This window comes from Pseudonaja textilis, chromosome 10 (genome assembly GCF_049901715.1).
Source record: "Pseudonaja textilis isolate UNSWEBS1 chromosome 10, rPseTex1.2, whole genome shotgun sequence".
Lineage (NCBI taxonomy): Eukaryota > Metazoa > Chordata > Lepidosauria > Squamata > Elapidae > Pseudonaja > Pseudonaja textilis.
Window position 1 is genome coordinate 18127088 of NC_141999.1, and position 27756 is coordinate 18154843.

Below are 27756 nucleotides of genomic sequence, written 5' to 3' on the forward strand. Positions count from 1 at the left end.
TTATGATGCTACCACTTCAATTTTCAGTAAAAGTCCTTTCCTCTATAACAATGGAGACTAAGGTTTTCTTTCTCGGATTTTGAACAGAGCCTCACCTGACAGAAACCCTCCAGTGTTCTCCAAGATTAAGATGACAGGTGTCCACTTACACGCAATATTAAAAATGTAAAATATAAAAGTTAATATATTTCTATGAAAGTTTTATTGATATACAAGTTAACATATTTATGTTTCAGTATAAAAATATATCAAAGCTTCCAATATTTGAGGGGCTCCTACAAAGAAGAGGAGGTCAAACTATTTTCCAGAGCACCAAAAAGCAAGACAACAAACAATGGTTGGAAACTAACCAAGGAGAGAAGAAATCTAGAACTAAGGAGAAATTTCCTAACAGCAAGAACAATGAACCAGTGGAACCATTTGCCTTCAGAAATTGTGGGGGCTCCATCCCTGAAGGCTTTCAAAAAGAGGAAAGAAATGAGATAGGATCAGGGGTGGGCTGCTGGGGGCTTGCAGAGGCTCGAGAAAGCCCCTAGCTAAGACTCTGCGGGGCTTGAAGAGCCCCCAAAAGCCTCAGAAAGAGAAGCAGCAAGGGAAAGCTCTTAATAGGCTTAATTGAACTTCTGGGCATTCAGCCAAGAGCATTTCACACCTCGTAAAAGTGTTGCAAGCTAGATAAACAATCCACTCAGTGCTTGCAAGGGAGAGCCATTGAGAAAATCAGATAACATAGCCATGAGCCTCCAAGGGGATTAATTCCCAAATAATAAGAATCATGTAACTGTCTAGAAACTCCACTAAGACTCCAAGATTCCTCTCACAGTCATTGCTATAAAGCCTGGTTTCACCCAGTCTTTTATTTAAGTATTAAATGCATGAAATAATAAACAACTTTTTAGTATATTATCTTTTTTTAGGTAATTAGGGCAAAGAAGCGATGTCGAGTTGGCCACACCCACCCAGTCACCTGCTCACCCAGCCATGCCCACCCAGCCAGTCATTAGGGCAGAGAGCCCCTTGCTGAAAAATTTGAAGCCCACCCCTGGATAGGATCTTCTGCTCACTCAGGGGGGTTGACTAGAAGACCTCCAACATTCCAACTTTATTATTCTGTTAGATATACTACTTATCGACATCCAACTCACATTTGACGTCCAGAGTCGAGAAGCCTTCAAACTCAAAAGTGGTGTTGGGGTAGCTGACTTTGCAGCCCACCTCATGTCCGTGGTTCTCACGCAATGGTAGGAACTTCAGGATGGAGATGAGTGACCAAGTGCTACCTTCTTCCTCTATCTGTGCGTAGACGGAATGCTCAGCCAAATTCTCATGGTTCATCCATGTGATGACAGGTTTCATGTCTGGGCAATTGTCGGGCACCTCGCAGCGCAGCTCTGCATCTGAACCCTCCACCACTTCTGGAGGATTCAAAATGGTAGGCTTGTCTACGGAGTAGAAAGAGACAGAGAATATGGAGAAAACAGAAACTCCCCTTTTCCTGTCTTCTCCTTCAATTGAGAGGGTACTAAAGAAGCCGTTGACCGGTTGTGTCCTCCTTTGCGAGAAAGGTAGATGCAGTCTGATGTGACCAGAATGAACCTTACATTTTAGGTTACATTCTTTTAAAATGCCAAAGCCAAATAGTCCTGTGAGCATCTAGTTTGCAGTAGTGGTGAATATCTGTAGCTCGGGTGTAGGATAAGGGTGAAGCTTCGTTCTCCTATTAACCACACGAAGCCCTTATAAAGAGAGGAATACAGACACTGACATCCCTAAACTCCGCTGAAGATGTTACCTAGCCTGGTCACGAAATGTTTGGAAACCAAGCCACAAACTCAGAGAATGAACCTTCATCTAGTAAAGCAGGGGCATCAAACACAATTTCCGTTGAGGGTTGCATCAGGGTTGTGTTTGAACTTGGGCGGGGGGGGCTGGATGGGTGTGGGCAGCCTGGGGTCACCATGATGGCCTCCTGCAGCCCAGTGCCAGCGAGAATGGAGCCTGGGGAGGCCATGTATGGTTCCGTTCTGCCTGCGGAGGCCCACCCAAGCTCCGTTCTTGCTGGCAGAGGGCTGCAGGAGGCCATTGTAGCTAAAATGGAGCCTGGGCAGGCCGCACACAGCCCTCCCAAGCTCCATTTTCGCTTGGCAGAGGGCTGCAGGAGGCCCTCAGGAGGCCTACATCCCTTAATTGTTGCTGACTCCCATACTATTTGAAAGGGCTCACCAGCTTAGACCCGACTCTTTATAAGCAAGAGTTGGAATTGGTATTTCCCACCACCATTTGCCTGATACTCACTGATGACCTCAAGGTTAGTGTGCTCTGGATAGGTATATTGATTGTAGCCACCGAGGTCTCCCCGAAAGTAATACTTCCCTGAGAGTTCAGGGCTGAGACGGGAGATCTGGAGGGTGCAGTTGCGGAAATTCAGCTCTCCCAGCAGTCTGCTGCGTCCAACGTAGCTCTCGTGGATAATGTTGGTGCGGGATTTGTAAACCACTGGTGGATAATTCTTGGGGTATGGGCTGTTGAAGTACCAGATGCCATGGATGGTTGGTGGACGTAGCTCTTCTGGGTAGCTGAAGCGACAGGGGATAACCACACAGGTGCCCTCAAACGCAGTGATGTGTTCGGGCATCCAGGCGCTCCACGGTCCAGCCAAGACCCCTTTGGAAGGAGGCAGAAGAGAATCACAATGAGAGAAACGTATAGTTGCTGATTGACTGCCTGCCCCATGGCTGATCTTGATCTGCTTTATCTGCTGTGACCAGGGATGGGCTTCAAAAATTTTAGCAATGGGTTCTATGCCCAGTTGCTGAGTGGGCGTGGCCATGGTGGGTGTGGCCTAGTCAGCCTCCTGCACCACAGTGTGTGTGTGTATGGGGGGGTGCGTTTTTGCACTCCCCAGGCTCTGGAGGCTTTCCTGAAGCCTCTGGGAGGGTGAACATGGCCTCCCCGGGCTCCGGAGGCTCTCTGGAAACTGGAAATGGGCCCATTTCTGGCCTTCCCGAACTTCCGGGAGGCCCATTATTCACCCTTCCTGAAGCTCCGCACACGACCTCCACTTACCTGCATCCAAAACAGGCTGCATGGGGACTTCTGAGAGGGGCAGGGCCAGCCAGAAGTGGGATTTGGGGGGTTCTCTGAACTGCACAGAATCTTAGCTAGGGCTCTCCCAAATCCCCGAGAACCCCCATACTGGGTATGATGAATAGATAGTCTCGAGGTCCCTTTCAGGTCCCTCCCTCGGAGATGTGTTACCTGTGGCTCACCTGTCTTTGAATCAGCAGGAAAGGCCATGGAGATCATTTATCTCCATGGCTGAAAGCGTCTCAGCAGTGAGACTTGAATAGTGTTGCTAGCTCTACAGATTTACTGGGAGACAATTTCAGGGTGGAGACTGGGGAATTCACGATTTCCTTCCCTTGAGACTGCCATCGCTTACTGGAAGGAAAAAAACGGTTGCCACCAATTGCTGTCCATAATGAACAACCAGGCAGGGTTGGGGGACTCTTAAGTCATCCACATATTTTCTTGGGGGGGGGGGGGGAGAATACCATATTTATGCCAAACCACATACTTCCTCCACAAGATCTCTCCGATGATCCAAACCCATGCTTCCTTGCCTTGAGCTTTGTATTCCTGTTCCTTCCACTACTGAAAAAAAGCACTCAAGGGAATAACAAAGGTGTTACATACCCTATAGCAGTGTGTATTTTTCAGCCTTAGCGAGTTTCAAGATGTATGGATTTCAACTTCTAGGAGTTGACTTCCACACATCTTAAAGTTGAGAAGCTCGACAACTAATTCTTAATAGTTAATTCAGTGAAAAAATAGGAGCCCCAAGATGCACGCCGTACCGTTGTGACGTCAGCCCCTCCCTCCCCACTTCTTGGGTTTTTGATGGGTCATCGCCATGTAATTTGGGAGGGTGTTACCAAGACAGAACTTTCTCTCTTTTTTTGTCCAAAAGTACCTTCAGATAGGACCCAGAAGGCCAGCAACGTCTTGCAGAAGAATTTCATGTTGTTTATTTTTGAAGAAATGTGTAGGTCAACCTAGAGGAAAGAAGGAGAAGTAGGATGACATTGATAGTAAGAGGACAATTGTTTGGCGTAATAGAACATTCCCTGGAGCAGTGTTGCCCAAACTTAGCAACTTTAAGTTGTGTGTATGTCAATTCTGAAAATTGGGGGAATTGAAGTCCACACATCTTAAGATTGTCAAGATTGAGAATCCTTGCCTTACTGATCCCTTCCATTGTGATTTCTCTTCCATAGAGAGACCTCCTACAAAAGAAAATTGCTAGCTAGACCTCAGGCATGTACAGCATCAGACCATCAGTAAGGAGAAACTGGATTTGTGCCAGTACAGCAGAAGTTGTTTCCTGTTTGCATTCCATAACTAGGTCAGTTACAGCTAATATGCAGATCGTATGCATTCGCTGTGCATTCATGCAAAGACCATATTCAGGCAACTAAAGGGTTTAAACAGTGTTTTTCAACCTTAGTTATTTTGTGTTGATTTCATTTCTCTGAATATCCACCCATTTTCAAATGACCAAGATTGAGGTTTAAGGCTACTGACTGCAACCTGAACCTGAGGATGCTCAGAAGGAAAATTGGTTCATCCATGTGTTGATGTTTTATACAATCTTGGTGAGAATTCATACACAATCCTCCTCCTGCATACATGTTCGGTGCTGGAAGTTGAACAGGGGCTGTCGTAATCACACTGTATTCATACATTGCCTAAGCTGTAATATTGCCTAATTTGATATATTATCTTGTGTAAAGCCAGCCTACTTGTAGCTTATGCAGCGAACTGTGGTTAAAGAAATACTGGCTCTTGGTGTGGTGGGTGAACCCTATCATAGAGAAATGAACAATGTTATCCAAGGTATTTTTGTTGGATGTTTATCCTGTACAGTAACATCGGTTTCTTTTTAAGTTCTGCAAAGTCAACTTGGGAGAGGTGTTCTCCCAGAAGCTGGAACGTACTGTAATGCTTATATAACAATATTTTTTCTTTAAAAGAAAAATCAAGACATTGTTTTACTTTGTTCGCTCTATTGTGCCAGCAGAGGGAGGCAGTACTTCATATATTCTCCATTGCCTGATTGTGCTCTTAGGGCAAGTGTGCAGAGAACTGTGGCAGCTTTGAAATCTGATTTCCATCCTTCAGCCCAACTGTTGGAAGACTCTTTGTGCATCAAGGAGAAATGTTTTCCAGTATGAAAGTAAAAATATTTAAAAAGTCCTGTTTGGGGTGGGGTAGGGAAGAGAAACTGGCTGGGCTCCAGTTTTGCTAACCCATCTGACATACCCTCCTAGTGCAACAGCAACCTAAGAATTGATATTCCCAGACTTGGTCATGGATCCTGGACTGTTGCTAGCAATGCAAGGTAATCCAGATTACCTTGCAAGGTAATCCAGAAGCACAACCAGGAGTACCAACTCTGCCTTTACTATAAGGTTACATTAACAAAATCTTGGAAGACTGAAAGTTTATTACTCTCTGGAAAACTGGGGAGGAGCCCTTCTGAAATGAATAACAGTAACAGACTTAGAAGGGACCTTGGGGGTCTTCTAGTCCAACCCCTAGCTCAAGCAAGAGACCCTATACCAGTGGTGGGATTCAATTTTTTTAATACCAGTTCTGTGGGCGTGGCTTGGCTTGGTGAGCATGACTTGGTGGGTGTGGTAGGGGAAGGATACTGTAAACTCTCCATTCCCTCCCACCCCACTAACCTGCTTTCCAGCTCTGTTTTCCTGTGCAGGTCAACAAAAGGAGACCCAGCCAATCAGCTGGGACTCAATGGGAGGCGGAGAATAGATGGGGGCGGGGCCAGTCAGAGGTGATATTTGCTGGTTCTCTGAACTACTCAAAATTTCCGCTACCAGTTCTCCAGAACTGGTCAGAACCTGCTGAATACCCCCTCTGCCCTATACCATTTCAGACAAGTGACTGTCCAGTCTCTTCATTAAAAACTTCCAGTGATGAAGCACCCACAGCTTCCAAAGACAAGCCGATCCACTGGTGGATTGTCCTCACTGTTAGGAAGTTTCTTCTTAATTCCAAAGGTTGCTTCTCTCCTTGATTAGTTTCCATCCATTGTTTCTTGTCCTGCCTTCTGGTGCTTTGGAGAATAAGTTGACTGCCTCTTATTTGTGGCAGCCTCTCAAATACTGGAACGCTGCTATCGTGTCACCCCTAGTCCTTCTTTTCAATGCTTCACACATGCGCTTCCTCTTTCTGGAGTCTGAGGTTACCTCTTGAATGATTTTACAAACTGTGGTTCTCCCTCCTGCCTCCCAAAATAATTCCCACGTATCGTTACAATCCTTGGGAGAAGATTGGCAAACCGCCATATTGCTCTTCCTTCGACGGGCTGGTGGAAATTTGCACACCACCCAAGCAGAGGCTGAAATTTCAGGAATATCTTGAATTTGAACACACAGTTCCCGGGGAGGCATCGCACGCTGTATTAAACCCCATTTTGCCTATTGAATAGAAATGCGCTGCTTTGGCCCAGCGAGTTGCAACGCTCAATCGTTGGGATTCACCAGTCAGACAAACAAGGCCTGGGAGGTAATGATAGGAGCTGAGCTGGAGTTGCCCAGGGAAAGAATGCTGAGAATATCAGCAATGAACTGTCACTAAGTTGAGAAGTACCGGGATGCCGGTGGGGGAGAGATTAAAAAAAAAAGTCAAGAACAGAATAACAGAGTTGGAAGGGACCCTGAAGGTCGTCTAGTCCAACCCCTTGCTCAAGCAGGAGACCCTACACCATTCCAGGAAGAGTGGCCGCCCAGCGTCTTTTTAAAAGCCTCCAGTGATGGAGTAACTACAATTTCTGGAAGCAAGACGTTCCGTTGGTTAGTTTTCTCACTGTTAGGAAATTTCTCTTTAGTTCTAGGTTGCTTCTCTTCTCCTGGATCCATTGTTTCTTGTCTTACCTTCTTTGGGGCTTTGGAAAAATAGGTTGACGCCCTCTTTTGTGTACGGCAGCCCCTCCAATATTGGCTCACTGCTGCTGTCACGTCATCCCTAGTCCTTCTTTTCACATTCAAAGGTGTTGATGGGAGCTACACTACATCCTTGTGCTCAAAGCGCAACTCCTTTCATGGTGCACATCATTAAAAAGGAAGGAGATCTGAGCACAGGGTTGTGGCCTCCAAATAGACACTTTTGGCCGCTCTCCTGCAGAGTATAAAGTGTGATGACCCAGGGTCAAGCGCAGTCACAGAAAACAGGTGAAGCCCCTTTTATTCCTTCACTTCGCTTCCAAGCTCCGAATGTCCTTGACGGAAGACAAAAAACTCCCACAAACAGTTACAAGAAGGAGGAAAAAGGCAACACAAACCAGGCAAGATAAGGGCTGGAGGACGTCCACAGATAACACACACTGGGAAGGATGCCAAACTCAGAGAGGAACCATAAACTAGAGATATTTTCACGCTTTGTTTCCAGCGCTTGCCCGTGTGCATGTCCGTCCTCTTATTCAGTTGTCCCAGCTGCAGCCCATGTAGAGGATCAAGGCCCTCTCCTCCCGAGTAGACCACGTCTCTCCCTTATCCTCTCCTCCCTGCGTGCCCTAGGATGGAGAGGGGATGGGCCTGGGTCCTCCTCTGACTGCCCAGCCGGACTCTGCCATTCCATAACCTCCTCCACAACCTCCGGAGCCACACTTCCACTCCCTGTCGGCTGTTCCTCCTCTCCCTCAGAGTCAGTCTCCACCAGCGGCATGACAGAAAGTATAAAGTGAACCATGGAAGAGGAAGCTAGAGAAGTCCACGAATTAACAAAAGGTTCACACGAAGGAGTTGCATTATTTACAGTGGCAAATAATCCGCTAGACGTCTTTCTGCTTGACTTTTAAACATATAATTTTACACAGTTAGAAAGAAGCACCAAGGAAGAAACAATACTTCTTCCAATACTGGCAGGGTAAGATACGGAGAGTAGCTTACCTCGACTTACGGCAATTGGGACTAGAATTTTCACTGAGGAGCAAGGCAGTTATAAAGTCAGTCATGCCCTGATTTTACGATCTTTTTTTTTTGCCACAGTGAAGTGAATCGCGGAGGTTGTTATGTGAATCATGCAGGCCATTAAGTCCACCCAATTCCCCCATTGACTTTGCTGGTTGGAATTCAATTGGAAAGATTGCAAATGGCAATCACATGACCTTGGGAAGTTGCAACCGTTATAAATACAGTACGTGCTGGTTGCCAAGCACCCAAATTTTGACCATGTGACCGTAGAGATGCTATGACAATTGTTAAGTGCAGGGACTGGTACTGTACTAAGCCACTTTTTTCAGAGCCCTTGTAACTTCCGATGGCTGCTAAATGAATGCTTTTAAGTTGAGGACTATCTGTGTATAAACAGGCAGCAAATCACATCCTCCCTCGAGAAGTTGGGGATTGAAATGTCTGCAAGCAAACAGCCAAGCTCAGGGAGCTCCAAGAACCTCACAATATTATTTATGTGTTCGATCAATATATTGGGATTTAATAAAGATTCATGACCAGCTAAATGATCTCTAGTGTTGGGAAAGATTGAAAGAAAGAAGAGAATGCTCAGCGGTAAGTCAGGATAGACTCAGATATAGCACTGATGGAAGAGCTGACGGACCAGATCTTCCTGAAGAGAAATATGTGCGCTTGATAAGAATCAACATCATTTCCGTGGCACACAATCAATTAAAATTTTCAATGCTCTGCACGAAGTCCTTAAAGAATCCAAAATTATGCCCACACAAAGAAATCCCATTGCGGGATTTAATGTTTAGTGCTGAGGGAAATGCATGCTTTCAAATTGTAACAACACTACATTGAAATAATATATTATCCCCACAAGGGTATCTGTATTGCCAGATGGAATAAACAATATCAGATGTGCAAAATCCCTCCAGTTGTGTGTCTCCGGAACCAATGACAAATCAAAATGTCTTTGTAGCTAAGGCAACTGATTATTCACCTCCAACTTCTCTGCTTCTTTGTCCTTAAATCTCCTGGCAGCTTCCTTTTCTGCCCCATCACAATTATAGTTAAGCATCCTGCAGGGAACATCATGTTTTCATTTTTTAAAATATATATATATATATAAGGAACATGTTTCTAGTCCTTATGTTCCAGGAGGAAATAGATTTACAATTTAACACTGATGTCTCTTTAAATCTTAGGAAATGAAATGGCTGCCCTGGTATGATTCACAGATCCTTTCCCTGTGGGCTCAGATTATAATTAATTAGTGATGTTCTTGTACTTGGAAGCGAAATAGATATATTTCCAAGCAAATAAGCAGAAGGCAAGAAGGTGAAGTGTCAACCAATACCTTTTATTGCAAGAGAAGAATGTCACAAATAGATCACTTGCTAGATAGTTCAAAGATTCATAAGCCAGACTATTGAAGGTAGCCAATCAGTAAACTCTGAAATCACCAGGATTTCTTTTATGAGTTTTTATGAGCCTCAGTGATGTGCTGAGAAAAAAGGGAAAGAAGACTTATCAAAGTCTTCTTATCAAAGAAAATAACGTGGAACCTGGCGTGATCTAAATACTGCTGGTACTCAATTTCCTGCTGAAAAAAAAAATCATTGGGGGAAGAAGGGATGACAAAGAGAAATGGATTTTTCTGTGGAAGTTCAGTAACCAATTCAGCTCAGTTCTGATAATCGGAACCAGACTCTAGTTGAACTAGGGATTCTTGAAACTTGGTCTATACTTATTTGATTTACTTGGAAAGTCTACAGTGTAAAGTTTTTTTAAAAAAAATTATACATTTTTGGTTAACATATATAAGTGCTTAATAAGCCATGTATTCTTTGAGTCAATTTACAAACATACAGTATTGTGATAACAGTAATAGCATTCTTTCCTTATATATAATGATACTCTTCCAATTTCTAATTTCTACCTTTCTTATCTAATCAATGGTAAAACAATTCCCAAGTTAAAAAGCATTCTATGTCTTCTTTGTCCTTTATCTTTAATGTTAACCTATCCATTTCTGCACAGTCTGATATTTTTCTGATTATATTTTCCTCTGCAAGGCTTTCCTCATTTTTCCCAATGTTGTAGAATTCTCACTGCTGTCAAAACATGTAATATTAAATATACCTTCCCTTTGTCATATTTTTCTGGCAGCATACCTAACCAAAACATTTTTGGTTTTAGGTCTATATATTGTTTTATCATTTTCTCTAGCCAAGTATGTATTTTCGTCCAAATTTTGGGGCGAAAATACAATGTAAAAGCTTGATCTCCTCATCTTTAGACTATTCTGGGGCATGCTTATCTGAACTTCGGAGCAGAAACACAGCTTCCAGGGGCAACCATACCCCGGCAGTATTTTGTTAGAGTCCCACTCGTTCAATTTTATTTGGCAGATAAGAAAGGGCAGTGGCTTAAAGCAGAACAGCTGCTTTGTCTCCAAAGCACATGGACTCCATTTTTTTCCACCTCCAGTTGAGACTCTAAAATCTCTCCAGGAGCTTCTGCAAAGCAGGTTAATTATAGTCAGTGAGTAGACTTATGAAGTACGTAGTGGGGCGGAAAAATGCCTCCAGGCTACAGGGAACGCAAATGGGGGGGAAACAGATGCACTCAAGAGCATTTTTCGTTCTTCCTGTCTTGATTTGGACTCCTTAAAGAAGATGGGAAATGCGCAGCCAAGACTGAGAAAGCCAGGCCTGCTGATCATAACAGTAGGTCTTAGACTTATGTACAGCTTCACAGGGCTTTACAGCCCTCTCTAAGCAGTTTACAGAGTTGCCCCACAACAATCTGGGTACTCAATGAGGGAAGGCTGAGTCAACCTTGAGCCGGTGGGGATCGAACTCCTGGCAGGGAGCTGAATTAGCCTACAAATACAGAAGCGTTCTTTTTTTTTAATTATTTGTAGCATTACATTAATTTTGCTTCAAGGAACAAAACAAGTTCACAATCATTTATGTAATACTTCTTTTTAAAATGCATGGGTTAAGGCTTTAATAAAGTTAATTCTCCTAAACCCGAGAATTGAGGAAAATGAGATTTTTTTAATTTATTTTTTATAAAATGTTTTGTAGTCCCTGGGAATGTTAGCAAATGAAAGAAACACATAGGACACAATAGTGCCATTTTTTTTTTCTATATGACTTACAATATATAGTCCCTTAATACACTATGGCTACCATGGCTCATGGTTCAAGAGCAGTTTTGGTGCATCTACTAGGGTACAGCTGGGTCACTTTCAATTCTAGCTCGAAGGCTTTCGTATCCTGATGGGTAGACCTTTCCTTCAAAATGGGGGCAGACTGTTCCGGCTGCATTTTGGTCTCCTGTTCCCCTTCCCCGCTACTCTGCCCCACCCCCGGGTCCCAGCTGTTTGCCCTAAACCTACCCCTGTGCCCGCCCCCCTTCTCTGATAACCTGCAAGGCCCCATATGATCTTCAGCCCCAGGGAACATCTCCCCAAAGGGGGCTAGCAGCAAAAGGAAGAGCTGCTTGGGGAAGAGAAAACAGACACACATTGTTGTTTGCCTGCCAGTAACACCCACTTGCCAGTGTCTTTCACAGCCTCGGGCACAAGGGGTGCTTTGATCCTGGTGGGGTGGGGCCCTTAACAAAAGGCAACCTGTGTGGGTCTCTCAATGCCCCTCTTGTCCCAGGCCTCTTCCGTTTCTCCCTGCCAGCAGCCCCCATCTCTGCAAAATCCACTTGATTTCACCTCCACCCAGCTTCAGGATCAAGGGACCACCGCTTTCCAAGGATGCACAGCGGCCTGGGATAGAAAACCCACTATTTCAGAAGAGTTCCTGAGCAATCTCCTCCTTTGAAGACAATCTCTTGGTAGCTTACCTTCTGTTGAGCCTCCCTCCTCTGTCCCAGCAGCTCCGATACAGTGACACTTAATAAGAGACACTGAGACTGCTGTAACACATAATCCTAGCGGAGTGGAGGGCTAATGATCACTAAAGAGTTGGCTCTTCGCTCCAGGGATCTAATAAGTTAATACAACTTTATAATGTTTTGATAAGACCACACTTGGAATACTGCATCCAGCTTTGGTCACCACAATGTAAAAAAAGAAAAGATTGAGACTCTGGAAAGAGTGCAGAGAAGAGCAACAAGGATGATTAGGGGACCGAAGGCTAAAACACATGAAGAACCATTGCAGGAATTGGATATGTCTAGTTTGGGTGTCAGCAACCTGCGGCTCTGGAGCTACATGTGGCTCTTTGGGCCCTCTGCGGTGGCTCCCTATTGGGTGATCCCATCACTGGCTGGCCCCGCCCCTCACCCTCCCTTCCCATTCACTCCTCGCCTGGCCTGAGAAGTTAAACACAAAAAAACAAAATGAGAGGGATGGGGAGAGAGAGGGAGAGGGAGAGAGAGAGAGACCCATTTCCCACAGAAAACACCGGGAGCCATAAAACCTGGGTAAGCGTGGCGGGGTATGTGTGTGTCATGTGACTGGGTGGGAGTATTGTTGGGTTGGCCAACGCACCCAGGTTTTGAGGCTCCCGGTGTTTTGTTTTCTGTGGGAAACGGGTCCAAATGGCTTTTTGAGTGTTTAAGGTTGCAGACCCCTAGTCTAGTTTAATGTAAAGGGCGAGGAGTGATATGATAGCAGTGTTCCAATATCTAAGGGGTTGCCACAAAGACGAGGGAGCCAAGCTATTCTCCAAAGCACCTGAGGGTAGGGCAAGAAGCAACGGATGGGAACTAATCCAGGAGAGAAGCAACCTAGAATTAAGGAGAAATTGCCTGACAGCTAGAACAATTAACCAGTGGAACAACTTGCCTCCAGAAATTGTAAATGCTCCAAGACTGGAAGTTTTTGAGAAGAAATTGGTCAATCATTTGTCTGAAATGGTATAGGGTTTCCTGCCTAAGCAGGGGGTTGGACTAGAAGACCTCCAAGGTCCCTTCCAACTCTGTTATTCTGTTAAGGCAAATTAGCCACCTCTGAAAACTGAGGTCTCCATGGGATTAAAAAGTCAAGATGGCAGCCGCAAGATGTGAATGAATGTCAGGCTAGAGTTGCCACCATGTCCCTTTTTTACATCTTTGTATGAGCGCAAATAAAAAAGGGTTGACGCTTTGGTTGAATCATTATGGCCGCCATCTTGACTTTTTCAACCTCTTTCTCTCTATACAGGATGCTGCCTTCTTACTCCCCTTGGTAGAATCCTGGAGCTGGATTTGAGAGTTGCCACTTTTATTTCTGACAACGGTATCAATTCGGGCAATTCCAGCAACGAGAAATTTTGTTCGCCTTCCACAAGGTATCTCACAGCAGCTTAGCATGCTCCATCCCTCACCAGGGTGTGCAGATCTCTGTGGTCTGTTTACAGTTCAAAGAACACCCAAATCCAGAAAATGGGGTAAATGCCATAAACTGTGGTTAAAAACTGTGGCTAAATATGTTGCAGGCTCACAGCTGGAGAGAACAGCTTGTTTTCTCCATTCCCTCCAAGTAAACATCTGTAACTCTATAGAAGTAGGAAATCGTTTTGGTTGAGGATGTCCTCAAATAAAGAACCAACTCTGTCTGGGTTTGTGTAATTTGTGTGCAATTGCTACTCATCCAGAATTAAAGCTAAGTTTGTTTCCTTGTACATGTTGTTAACCAGAAAGTCATAACTCCACAAACAGGGCACCTTCCAGGATTTCTAGTTACTCCTGATGCAATAGATATGTTTTCTTATCAGCTTGGCTTGAACATACAGGCAATTTCTGCCCTGCTGTGCCCACCTCCCTAAGCCCAATAAAGCTGCCAATTTTCCTCAGCCCAGCACCATTCATTTCCTGGCCTTGTGCACATGCCAGGAGGCTGAAGCTCGCTTGGCAAGGCGGTTGGGCTGTGGGTGTCCGTTCTTTTAACTCCTGCTCTTTCAAAGCTCTGCAGATTTTGCTCAGGTTACCTACACAGCAAGATCTTTATAACAATGGTGTCAACGAGACTGGCACGGAGCTGAAGACCAATCAGGGCTGTGCACATTCAGGAAGGGGTACAGAATAAAGAACCAGAGGTTTGTTATTTGTCAAAGATCCCTGCTTTTTAATGGTGATTCTTATCAAGTCAGTTTTTGACTCCTTTCTAAGACTGAGGGGATATAATAACACTCTGCTGACGTTGTACCGAAGACGGGACTGGAATTCCTGGTCTCGTGGTTCCTAGCTTGATGCCTTAGCCACTACAACCATCTGGATCTCTCTCTTTTTAAGTTTTAATTGTTTTTATTTTGTTCTTTATTAGATCATTTTAGCCTGGGCTGTCTGTTTAACGCTTTTAGCTGTTTTTAAGCTCTCTCTCCCCCACACCCCAGTTTTGTATGTTGCCCAGAGTGCATTGTAGCTGAGTGGCTAATACATTTAAATAAATAAAATAAAAATAAAACCAAAAAAAAGGAGGATTGAGAGAAGTTGGAAAAGCAGGCAGAATTAAAAAAAATTGCATTTTGGTCCAATGGTTCAAGATGCTGAATTAAAAGCTAAGATCTTAAGTTCCAATCCCATTTAGGCCTGGAAGCTGATTGGGTGATTTTTTGAGCCAATCAATCTCTTATCTCAATCCTAGGGGCAAGATCATTGGCAGGTCACTTCTGAAAACTTGGCAGGAAAACTGGAGGGAGTAGCCAGGGATCATGGTTGACTTCATGAATGGAACAAACAGAATGCAACTTCTAAGCAGCTCTAAGATAAAGAGGGACTTACTGTCCGAAAAAGCAGGCAAGAAAATAATTTTAGACATTTTTTCCACAATTGGTCTGTGTCTATGGTTATTTTCACTGAAAACATGCCACAGCCTGTTCATAGAACTGCTTTCTTTTTTTCTGTTGACATTTTCACCTAAAACTTTGACCCTGAAGATGGATAAAAGATGTTTTTCTTCAATCTGCTTCCCTTGCTCTTGTCCCATCGGGTTACTTTACGACAGTTCTCCCTCAAACCTAGCAGCAGGTGCTAAATCATTATTAAAAGCACAGCTTGAAAAGCACAAAGGATGGGTGTTTTTGCTGGTATGAAGCACATGCCCAGGTCAGTTCTTAGATGTGAGAGACTAACCTCTGCAGTGCACAAACCACGTTGAATTTCATAAGCTTGCTAACGTTTTAGCTGCCTTTACAACAGACGTAACAAAAACTTGCAAATCGTGTTATAAAAATCACCATGCTAAGACCCCAAGGTGCTTTTTCAAGAGGCAACTGGACCTTCTTGTTTTTTTTACTTTTGAAGACATTTCGCTTCTTATCCAAGAAGCTTCTTCAGCTCTGACAGGACAGTGGGGAATGAAAGAATTTATATTCCTTGCAGACAGCTGGTCAGTTGCAATCTTTTAGGATGCAGAAAATCCAGTCCCCTCTTGAAAAACCACCTTTGGGACAATTTCTAAAATGACCTGGATAACTGAGAATCTCTACAATACTAAGACATGTTTTAAAAACAAAAAGATGCGAGGGAAAGGCTTTAACCCAATATTTCTCAAACTTGGCTCCTTTAAGACGTGTGGAGATCGGCTCCCAGAATTCGCCAGCCAGCATGCATTGACTGGGGAATTCTGGGAGTTGAAGTCCAATGGATCTTAAAGTTTGGGAAATACTGCTTTAAGAGAAGCTGCTGCCCTGGAGTGTGTTTGAGTGTTCCTCTCTCAACCCATCCTTACAGGGCTATCGTGGTATGGGTAAGACGAAGCCAGGAAAAGGCACAATATGTGTGCAAGGAAATAAATACAATTATTTTCTACCTTTGTTACGCTAAATCAGATTGCTTTTTAGCTATACCTTGTTAGTGAAAGGTAGATTGGCAGCATTCACACAATACATTAAGGCATAAGCTGAGATTTATAAGCCCTAACAGTTGAATCTGACCATGTGCTAAATCCGAACTAAGCAAATATCATCTGGGTTAGCAGAATGTACAAATCCGGTCTCCACATCTCACCTGAAAGCATGGGAAAGAGATCAATGCCTGAAGAAGAAAAAAATGACACAGGCCGGTTGGGTGAAGTGATTTTCCTCATCTGATTCCCACATGAGTTAACTGGATTTAAAGTACTATTAGTCAAGGGTCGCCAACCTTTTGGACCTCAGGGACCACCAAACTCATAATTTTAAACCCCGTGGACCAAAGCCCCTAGGAAAATCCCCCCAAAAAGTCTGCAGGAAAATTACCCACCCCGTTTTCCTACCGATCAATGGTTCTTTATTTAGGATCACAGGATACCGTCTCCAGCTCCATTCTCGGGGGTGAAGGGGGAGAGAGAGACTTTTGGCTTCATGCAAGGAAAGCAGCAGAAGCAGCAGAAATCTTTCTTTCTCTCCCCCAAACTCTGCCAGTAATGAGTCTTTGCCGGCACAGCCTCTTGGAGCAGGAGGCCTTGCAGGGTCCCAAAGACTCGTTTCTGGCAGAGTTTGGGGGAGGCAAAGAAAGGCTTGCTGTGTGCAGCCAAAAGCAGAAGAAGAAAGGAGTGGAAAGAAGCACCCCGGTGGCCAGGCGAGGCATGTGGGGCGAGTGGGGCAAGTTCCCCCACTCCACCCTTTCCCCCCCCTCACTACCTTGTGTTTTTCGCAATGCAAGGGACGCAAGTCTTGTGTTCCCACAGGCCATGTGGGTGGCGCAGCCTTGTATTCCCACGCAGCCTGGATTAATTGCTTTGGGGGTGACATTTCTCTGCAGACCAGCAAAATTTTCCCACGGACCACCGGTGGTCCCTGGCCCACTGACTGGCGATCACTGCTATAATTGATATGAATAGAGTCACTGCAACTGGAATGGGCAAACAGTAGATGGCAGCAAACAGTCAAGGGCTTCAGAATCTCTTTTGCTGCCATCTGCTGGTTTACCCAGATATGACAAAATCTAAATATGGCTCACATAATTCTGTTCTCCAGCACTGTTCTGTGCTTTCCCGCTCCATCTGCTGCCAAGGCAGCTGTCTCATTTTACTTAATTATAGAGCTGGCCCAGAGCTCTTGCTTGTCAATCTCACATAAAAATTATTCTCTTAAAGTATCCTCCATTCAGCATGCTATACCCATTTATCCAAAACCCTTGTGAATTCAACAGACTGTCTTCTGAACAGACCAGCACAGAACGGCATGATTCATGACAATGACTAAAAACCAGTTCAGGAAACCTGAGTCCCCCAGTTCCTACATCAACCAGATGAAATATTTCAGCTACTTTTAATTCTAGATTTCCATGTTAAGACAGTCATTTGTCCGGAGTTGAAATAATTATTGTCAGATTTTTAAAAAGTCATGCAGTAAATACTTTAGAAATATCCTATGCATTAATCACAGCTGAACTCCTGAGCGCATTAATTAGGGCATGTTATCTTGAACAAAATAGAGCTTATTTCTGAGTAGATGCAGACTGGCTTGTACTACGATCTAGCATTTCTTTTCAAGGTTCTTATCTCCACGCTCAAGTCAAGCCCATTTAGCTGTCTCCACCCTTTTTTCTGCCTGTCCACCTGTTCCTGTCCCACCATCAATATAAAGGCGATGAAAAGATGGCTTATATCTTTAAGGTGGGATGCCCATAGCCAAACAAAACTGCTAGCCCTGAGGAAATGCAAGAGATATGGGGGATTCTTGAAAGAACAATTCACTGAAAACATTTATAGAAAAACCTCCGAGGGCTCAGCCGTTCCTGTAATCTTTTCCAACCTCCTGTTCATCCGTCAGGATGGACTACAATGCCCGTCACTCTTCCCAGGAGCTGTGGATAATGCCTGTTTCTAGCCCAACATGCCAGGCAACACTGACACAGGGAAGGCTGCTTCAATCTTTGTTCCCAGGACAGAAGGAAACAGACTTAAAGGCGTTTCAGATTATTTCCCCACGATTTCACTTGCTATGCCCGTTGAAGTCTTGTGTAAAAGTATTTTCTCAGCGCCTGTTTCTCTGGTCCTTTTCATTAGAGCAGTGTTTCTCAACCTTAGCAACTTTAAGATGTGCGTGGATGTCAACTCCTAGAATTCTCCAGCCAGCAGGGATTGTTTGTTTGCAAAGTAAATATGGAATTTTTTTTTGTTTGTTGGCAAAGTAAATATTGCTGCTACAGAGCTCAAGTTCACCTTTCACGTATAGTGTACGGACAAAGCAGAGATAAGGGACCAGCTCAAGCAACGTTGCTATCTCAGGATCAGCATAGAGCTGGAAGGGACCTTGGAGGTCTTCTAGTCCATCCCTCTGCTCAAGCAGGAGATCTCAAATAAGAAGTGGCCCTTTGCTCTTCCCTCTCTCCCTCTGGGGACTTTTTCCAGCTATATCCTCTTCTCCCAGATCCCTCCAAAGGAACGGGCAATTCTGCTTGTGCCATCAGCTGGCCCGAAAGCAAGGGAATCTGGAGCTGCCTTTTGGGGGGAATCAGTACTTCAGATCCTCGGGTCTCAAAGGCAGCGAGGGACTCAGGCTAAGTCTCAAAGGGAAGGGAAGGCCTCTGCATCCCCCCTTCCCCAAATTTTCCAATTGCTCCAAGGCCCCCTGGGGAATGGCAGTCTCAAAGGGATGATTTCTGCTGGCAAATAGGTTAAGCTGACTCAAGGTCTCGGCAGCCCTGTTCTCTGGAACCTGGTGGGACCCAATCACGGATAAGATTCCTCAATAACCTGGCCAGCTAATTCCGAATTGGATGCTTTAGTTTGCAGAAAACTGCCAAAGCTAGAGACAGCTTTCAGTTGGAAGGGAGAAAACAAGTGAGAGAGAGGGGGGAGAGGAGAGAGGGGGAAAGAGAGAGGGAAAGGGGAGAGAGAGGCGAGGGAGAGGGAGAAAGGGGGAGAGAGAGGAGAGAGAGGGAAGTGGGAGAGAGAGGGAAAGATGGGGGAAAGGGGGAGAGAGGGGGAGAGAGAGAGGAGAGGGAGAGAGAGAGGGAGAGAGAAGGGAAGAGTGAGTGGAAGAGGGGGAGAGGGGAGAGGGAGAGAGTCGGAGAGAGAGAGGAGAGGGGGGAAGGAGAGAGAGGGAGAGAGGGGGGGGAGAGGGGGGAGAGAGGAGAGAGGGGGAGAGAAGGAGAGAGAGAGGGGGAGAGAGGGAGGGAGGGGAGGGGGGGGGGAGGGAGAGAGAGGGAGAGAGGGAGGGAGAAGGGGAGAGTGAGTGGGAGAGAGAAAGGGAGAGAGGGAGAGGGAGGGAAAGGGGGAAGAAGGAGAGAGGAAAAGACAGGGAGAGGGGGAGAAAGGGAGAGAGAGGGAGAGAGAAGGGGGAGAGTGAGTGGAAGAGAGGGGGGGAGAGGGGAGAGGGAGAGAGTCGGAGAGAGAGAGGGAGAGAGGGGGAAGAAGGAGAGAGAGGGAGAGAGGGGGAGAGGGAGGGAGAAGGGGGAGAGTGGGTGGGAGAGAGAGGGGGAGAGAGGGGAGAGGGAGAGGGAGAAGGGGGAGAGTGAGTGGGAGAGAGAGGGAGAGAGGGAGAGGGAGGGAGAGGGGGGAGAAGGAGAGAGAGGAAGACAGGAGAGGGGGAGAAAGGGGAGAGAGAGGGAGGGGAGAAGGGGAGAGTGAGTGGGAGAGAGGGAGAGAGGGTGGGGAGGGGGAGAGGGGGGGAGAGAGAGAGAGAGAGAGGGGGAGTGGGAGAGGGAGAAGGGGAGAGGGGGAGAGAGGGAGGGGAGAGAGAGGGAGAGGGGGAGCATTTAGAATAAACTATGCAGCCTTTTTGCCACTGATAAACAGGTTGGGATGAAGCTGGGGACAAACTCTTGCCCTGGAAGTACACGAGGAATCCTCTGGATGCATCCAGACCACTTTTGACCCGCCTTACCTTTCAACCTTCTACGGCTGTCCTTGCTCATTCATGCCTTCAACTCTGAATCTCCCAGGCTGGCCGGGTGGGTGGGTGGGGTGAGTGGGGAGAGGAGATCTGGAATGGGAAGAGCCACGTCTGAATGCCTTGCAGGTAGGAGAGCCCGAGGTTGCCGTCCAGGGGAGCCACCACCGGAAACAAAGCCCAACTGCAAGGAGCTTCTTAGGGAGACTGAAGACTCGGCCTCGAGGGAGGAGGCAGCCTTGAACGATGCCCAAGTCTATCCCGTGACCTTAGTTTGCAGTCCTTGTCAGTTCTGTCCTCCTGGGATTAAATCCTGGTTTCCCCAAGACTGGGTAAGCGAGAGCATCCACACTCAGTATCTGGGCAAAGCTGGCAGCATCTTCCCAGGAGCCACGAGTATTGGTGGGTGCCCAATTATGTTAGTTCTGCATTTCAGCAAGCAGAGCCCACACACAAATTCCACTGGCTGTGTGCTTGGTGTGTGTGTGTGTGTGTTGGGGGGGGGAAAGAGTGAAGACAGGCTGCTGCAGGAGTGGGGGGAATGTTTGGCTTAGTACATTGGTTGCCTCTCTCGCAGCACATCTCGCTCTTGTGGGTGGTTACGTTTGAAGCTGGCCCTGGTGCTCCCGAAAAGGAGCAAATTATTCTTTTCCCTCCTCGCTGGCTCTCTTGGACTGTACCATTATCCCCAGCCCTCGGTTAAATAATGGTTCGCTGGGAACACAGACCGCTTGCCTGACACCGACGACACCGTTAGCAGGCGAGCCTTAGTTTCCAGTCTGGCTTCTGGGAGAGAGGGACAGCCGCGGATGGAGAGGCAAAGGGAGCATCAGCTCTTTTGTCTGTCAAGGCCAGCGCTCCCTTCCCCTCACCTGGCTAGCAGTACCTGACTAGTCCTCATCCCTTGGAGCACCAAGGCATGCAGTGCGGTTGCTCTCCGGTGCCCCAAAGAAAGATACGGGGAGTGGGGACACAGTCTTAACATCATCATTACCGCTTTTATTCATTCACCTGAGCTGTGCCACCAAATGCTGTACTGATTCCTGCGGGTCAGTCATGTTGTTTTTGTTTTGCAGGTGGGTGGCTGTTTAAACGCCACTTCGTGTTTAAGAGGAAAATTGCTCCGTTCCATTTGCCTAGCCACAAGGCATTGCATCCAGGTGATTGGACAGCATGCCACCCAAACAAAGGAGAGGGCTGGCTGGGAAGAGACAGAAATGCTCTGTTCCTCCTATGCATGGTAGAGGAATCGGGTTTTCAGAACTCGCTGGGATTTTCTCCCCTTTGTAGAGTTTATCTCCTCTGCTTAGCTATTATACTGAACACTTGGGATTTTATGCATGGAAGTATGGACTTCATAAGCGACTGTATTTAAAACCCAGAGGCAGAGGAATAAGGAGGGTGCTGCACTGAACTGTTGCAGTGCAACCTTGATGTATATGTCTGGCTGATGGTGCGAATGTGCTATGTCCTATTCAAGTCCTGGTCACTGGTATAATATTGCAGGGATGATATTTGTTTATCACATGGAACACAGATGATGCTCTTGAAATTGTTTTCCACAGGCTCTGTGTGTATTTGTTGGTGTGTGTGTGTGTGTGTGTGTGTGTGTGTGTGTGTGTGCCTCCCCACTATAGTGGGAAGAGGGAGAATGTTTGAAGAATGTGCTTTGGGTATGTTAGGAATTCCTCAAGGCTATGCTAGGATAAATGAAGGCACTGTATATCAGACCAACACAATGCAGTTCCTTTTTAATGGCCTGCAAATCTTGGTGTCCTCTAGCTGGGGAATTCTGGGAATTGAAGTCCACATCTCTTAAAGTGGCCAAGGGTGAGAAACACTGCTCCAGAAGTTTTAGCAACCTGCTATGTTTTTGAGGAATATTATTTTATGATTTTGTTTTGTTTGTTCAATTGAATTTATAAGGGGCCCAGCTCCATAGAACAGATAATCAGAGTTGGAAGGGACCTTGTAGGTCATCTAGTCCAACCCCCTGCCCAAGCGGGAGAGCCTACGCCATTTCTGACAAATGGCAGCACAATCTCTTCTTGAAGGTCTCAAGTGATGAAGCTCCCACTACTTCCGAGGGCAACTTCTGTTCCATGGGTTGATTGCTCTCACTGTTTTCCAGATTGAATCTCTCCTTGTTCGGTTTCCATCCATTATTCTTCCACCAAGTAATCCTTCCTAGATAGGTTGGACTGCAGCTCCCAGATTGCTTTGGGTCAGGTTGACTGGGAAAGTTGAAGACTGAAATCTAGCAGGCCCAAGGAAAGTAAAGTCTGGCTCTTACGAGGTAGGAAGGGACATAGAACATCAGAGTTGGAAGGAACCTTGGATGTCTTCTAGTCTAGAACTGCCTTCTCAGGCAGAAGATCCTACACCTTTCAGACAATTGCTATCCAGTCTCTTCTTAGAATCCTCCAGTGATGCAGCACACCAGGCAAGCTGTTCCATTGGTTGGTTATTCTCACTGTCAGGAAATTTCTTCCTTAGTTCTAGGTTGCTTCTCTGCTTGGTTAGTTTCCACCCATTGTTTCTTGTCTTGTCTTCTGGCGCTTTGGGAAGCCAAGCCACGCCCACCAAGCCACGCCCACTAGTAGTAAAAAAAAAAATTGAATCCCACCACTGCCCCTAGTCCTTATTTTAATAGTCTAGACATACCCAATTCCTGCAACTGTTTTTCATGTGTTTCTGGAAATTGTTGCATAACAATTTCTATACCTTGTTCATCTGTTTGATTCAGGGTTTATCAGGTGTGCTGGTAGCTCAAGGTTTTATAGTCAACTAGTTGGGTTCACTAGGAAAATGGACTCTTACAGTTAGCCAAGAATTGTGGCAGTCTGGATCAGTGTTTCTCAACCTTATTGTCTTGAAGACAATATATGTATATGTATGTATGCATTTGCATATGTATGTGTATATGCCTTTCAAGGCAAGCTCTGCTGGCAAGGGGAATTCTGGGAGTTGAAGGTCACACATCTTCAAGCTGCCAAGGTTGAGAAACACTGTTCTGGATAATCCCTATTGCATGGCTATTTCTCAGTGTCTGGACTACTACATGTTGGCTGGGGAATTCTGGGAGTTGAAATCCACAGAATTTAAAGCTGCTACGGTTGAGAAACATGGCCTCAGGTTTAACTGATTAGCAGAATTGGAAGGGACCTTGTTGGTCATCTAGTCCAAGATTGAATTGCCATTTGTCGGGGATGGTGTAGGGCAGGGTTCCCAAACTTGACAACTGTAAGACTTGTGGACTTCAATACCCAGAATTCCTGGAGAATTTTGGGAGTTGAAGTCCACCAGTCTTAAAGTTGCCAAGGTTGGAGATCCCTGGTGTAGGGTCTCCTGCTTGGGCAGGGGGTTGGACTATATGACCTACAAGGTCCCTTCCTACTCTGTTAATCTGTAAAGACAGAGCATTCTTGGAGGTCTCCAACTGTGCTCAACCTCTTTGATTCTTCCTAGATAGCTATGTTAGGAGAAATGGGTGTGTTTTTCATTCAAAAGGCTTTTGTGCTGAACTCTGAGTCACTGGCATGAATCTTGACTTTCGTTTCAACCCCCTGCTGCCTGCAGTTTCTACAGCTATTCTGGCACAAGGAAGTCAGGATTCGTTCCTAATTATTACTGTGAATTTACATGAATCTGCACAGCATATGGGGAGCTGCTTTGACTTCCTCTGAGCATAGCTCCCTTATGGCCGGACTCAGGCGCCATGCACATTGCCATGACAAGCCTCTCCGTGTCAATTTCACAGTTGAGTAAACAACCCCATACACAGCCCTAATTTTCTGCAATGCTCACTCAAGTTTGCAAGGAGGTAGGGAGAGATCTGGGGGGAAAATCAACAAAATTACATACCCATATAAGAAAAAAAATGTGGTAGTTTCAGGAGGGCAAGTTTGCTAAACGAGCATTTGAAGATGGAGAGCTTGGTCTCCATGATATAAAAAAAGAAGTTGAGAATCGCAAGAGTGCAGAGAAGAGCAACAAAGATGATGAGGGGACAGGAGGCAACATATGAAGAATGTTTATGGAGACTCTCAGTCATCCAGGCCATGGTTGTCCCAAAGGTGCTTTTTCCAAGAGGCAACTGGACTTTCTTTGTTTTTCTTTGAAGACGTTTTGCTTCTCATCCAAGAACTGAGAGCCGAAGAAGCTTCTTGGATGAGAAATGAAATGTCTTCAAAGAAAAACAAGAAAGTCCAGTTGCCTCTTGAAAAAACACCTTTGGGATAGGAAGAATGGTTGCAGAATTGGGTATGTCTAGTTTAATGAAGGGAAGAACTAGGGATGACATGATAGCAGTGTTCCAATATGTAAGAATTGGGTATGTCTACTTTAATGAAGTGAAGAACTAGGGGTGACATGATAGCAGTGTTCCAATATGTAATAACTGGGTATGTCTACTTTAATGAAGAGAAGAACTAGGGGTGACATGATAGCAGTGTTCCAATATGTAAGAATTGGGTATGTCTACTTTAATGAAGTGAAGAACTAGGGATGACATGATAGCAGTGTTCTGATATGTAAGAATTGGGTATGTCTACTTTAATGAAGTGAAGAACTTGGGGTGACATGATAGCAGTGTTCCAATATGTAAGAATTGGGTATGTCTAGTTTAATGAAGAGAAGAACTAGGGGTGACATGATAGCAGTGTTCCAATATGTAAGAATTGGGTATGTCTACTTTAATGAAGTGAAGAACTAGGGGTGACATGATAGCAGTGTTCCAATATGTAAGAATTGGGTATGTCTAGTTTAATGAAGAGAAGAACTAGGGGTGACATGATAGCAGTGTTCCAATATGTAATATGTAAGAATTGGGTATGTCTACTTTAATGAAGAGAAGAACTAGGGGTGACATGATAGCAGTGTTCCAATATGTAAGAATTGGGTATGTCTACTTTAATGAAGAGAAGAACTAGGGGTGACATGATAGCAGTGTTCCAATATCTAAGGGGCTACCCCAAACGCCCCAGGAGATCAAGCTATTCTCCAAAGCATCTAAACGCAGGACAAGAAGCAATGGATGGAAACTAATCAAGGAGAGATCAACCTAGAAATAAGGAGAAATGTCCAGAAAGTTAGAACAATTAATCAGTGCAATAACTTGCCTCCAGAAATAGTGTGTGCTCCAACACTAGAAGTATTTAAAGATTGGACAACCATGTTTCTGAAACGGAATAGCCTGAGTAGGAGGTTGGACTAGAAGATCTCCAAGATCCCTTCCAACTCTTGTTATTCTGTTACCAAATGGTGTATATGGTAGTGCTCATGGCTTTTTTTCTCTACCAATTCTCACTCTGTTTGATGGAAAAGTATTTGCTTTACCTTTCCTAACCAAAGGAGAGGAGTTTTTCCAGGAAATTCTGATTGGTGAGCAGATATTTTTGCATTGGTTGCATCTGGACAGAGGTGGTCCTGAGAGCTTGTCTTTCTTTCACATGCCATTTCCCCCCCCCCCACCCCCAACCAAGTGTCCCAGCGGGGTCACGTGATCAGCTTTTGTGACTGTGATGACCCAGGGTGGGATACAAAACAAACATAGTCACAGAAAACAGATGAAGCCCCTTTTATTCCTTCACTTTGCTTCCAAGCTCCGAATGTCCTTGATGGAAGACAAAAAACTCCCACAAACAGTTACAAGAAGGAGGAAAAAAAGCAACACAAACCAGGCAAGATTAGGGCTGGAAGACGTCCACAGATAACACACACTGGGAAGATGCCAAACTCAGAGAGGAACCATAAACTAGAGATATTTTCACACTTTGTTTCCAGCGCTTGCCCGTATGCATGTCCGTCCTTTTAACCAGTTGTCACAGCTGCAGCCCATGAAGAGGATCAAGGCCCTCTCCTCCCAAGTAGACCACGTCTCTCCCTTATCCTCTCCTCCCTGCGTGCCCTACGGATAGGGGATGGGTCTGGGTCCTCCTCTGACTGCTCAGCCGGCCTCTGCCCTTCCCCAGCCTCCTCTACAACCTCCGGAGCCACACTTCCACTCCCTGTTGCCTGTTCCTCCCCTCCCTCAGAGTCAGTCTCCACCAGCGGCATGACAATGACCTTCCGGCCAGCAAAATCAATGGGAAAGCTAGATTCACTTTACAACCATGTAATTCACTTCACAACTGCAATGGTTCACTTAACAGCCATTGCAAGAAAGTCATAAAATGGGGCAAAACCTCACTTTAAAAAATGTAACATAAATTTGGGGCTCGATAATGGCTGTAAGTTGAGGACTACTTCTATAGATTTCGTTAAAGGCTTCTTTCCCATTATTTAAGCAGGATGCCATGATTCATGTGATGCTCAGGCTAGCGTCTTATTATAGTCCGTTCAGCAAGAAGTATTTTGTCTGTTTATGATATTTGCGACATTGCTATGATTCATAATAAACTTTGAGGGCATGGCAGGCTATGAAGAAACCAATGAAATTGCATTAAATCATCTGATAGGAACAGAATTAGCCTAACGGTCTCACTCTTACATAGAAAAGGTACACAGCAAATATTGGCCTATTAATCATGAATTGGTCCTCCCGCCTTCGATAAAGTCAGCATTTCAAACTGCATAAAGCAAAATGCTGCTTTCCCCCGCTCCCCCCCGCAAATTAAGTGAAATAATTGAGTGGGGGTAAGTTTGAGTGAAAAAAATCTGAGACTGAAAAGAAATTTGGAGGTTTGTAAGCATATTATTATGCCGTTTTGGTACCAACCTTCCTCCTCCTCCCCTTCCCCCCCACTCCCAAACATCTTCAATTCTGTTTGTTGTGGGAAATTACTTTCAGTTCTAAGAGGAAAAAAAAAATTCTTATAGCCAAAAATGCAGGGGTTTTGGACAGCCAAGTAGACCCGTATGAGGCTGTGTTGTTGTTGTTGTTTTAAATTTTACAACCATCCCTTCAGCACCTTGCAGCATTCCTACCTTCCTACATTTGCGGTGATTTGCAAAGGAAAAGGCAGAAGGCCTGTGGAGATTCTCCGTCATCCAGTTGTGTCAAAAGTGCTTTTTCAAAAGACAATGGGACAGTGGTGGGATTCAAAATAGTTTACTATCGGTTCTTTGGGCATGGCTTGGTGGGCATGGCAGGAGAAAGATACTCTAAAATCTCCATTCCCTCCCCACTACTTGGGGAAGGTTACTGCAAAATCCCATTCCCACCCCACCCCACTAACCTGCTTTCCAGCTCCGTTCTCCTATGCAGGGCAACAAAAGAAGACCCAGCCAATCAACTGGGACTCGGGAGGCGGAGAATAGATGGGGGCGGGGCCAGCCAGAGGTGGTACTTGCCAGTTCTCTGAACTAATCAAAATTTCCACTACCTGTTCTCCAGAACTGGTCAGAACCAGTGGTGGGATTCAATTCTTTTTACTACCGGTTCTGTGGACACAGCTTGGTCGGTGTGGCAGGGAAGGATACTGTAAAATCTCCAGTCAGAGGTGGTATTTGCCAGTTTTCCAAACTAGTCAAAATTTCCGCTACCGGTACCCCAGAACTGGTCAGAACCTGCTGAATACCACCTCTGCAACTGGACCCCCCCAAGGGGCCTCAACAGCTCTCAGGGAGAATGCTAAGACCAGAAGACTGCAAAGAAATATGTTCTTTCTAACCCTCTCTCCACCTTGCCAGCACTAATTCCTCCACAGCACCCACCATCCTGCTAGAACCGATGAAGCTTCTTGGATGAGAAGCGAAATGTCTTTTTCTTCTTCCTCAGGGGAAAAAACTCCCAAAATTCCCCAGCTAGTATCTTTAACTAAGCCCCTCCACCTTGGTTGTCCTCTTCTCTTTTCCTTTTTCCATCATTAGAGTCTTTTCCAGAGAATCAAGTGTCCAAAATGGGATAATTGGAAGCTGGTTATTTGCACTTTGAATGAGAATTTTAACTGAGTATTTTTATGTGAAAATTGGCCAGCTACATTTTGAATCAGGTACCGTAGGAGGCTCCTGCCTTTAAATGGATACTGAATGAAAGCTAAACTGGTTTCATTTAGAGTTCACATAAG

General features: G+C 45.3%; 1 protein-coding gene across 6 annotated transcripts in view; it reads right to left on the minus strand.

The window, feature by feature from the left end:
* MAG (myelin associated glycoprotein) overlaps positions 1–27756 on the minus strand; it is a 47160-nt gene that overhangs the window by 12606 nt on the left and 6798 nt on the right. For 3 of the 6 annotated variants that reach the window (XM_087939943.1, XM_087939946.1, XM_087939947.1), the window contains exons 1-4: positions 19742–20263; positions 3974–4055; positions 2296–2664; positions 1146–1442 (exon numbers count right to left, since the gene is read on the minus strand). In XM_087939943.1, the coding sequence (XP_087796069.1) occupies positions 1146–1442; positions 2296–2664; positions 3974–4022 (715 nt within the window). In that variant the 5' untranslated portion in view covers positions 4023–4055; positions 19742–20263. Of the gene's footprint in view, positions 1–1145; positions 1443–2295; positions 2665–3973; positions 4056–6956; positions 7098–19741; positions 20265–27756 lie in introns of those variants that run through there. The other 3 variants (XM_087939948.1, XM_087939945.1, XM_087939944.1) reach the window with 3 other exon arrangements.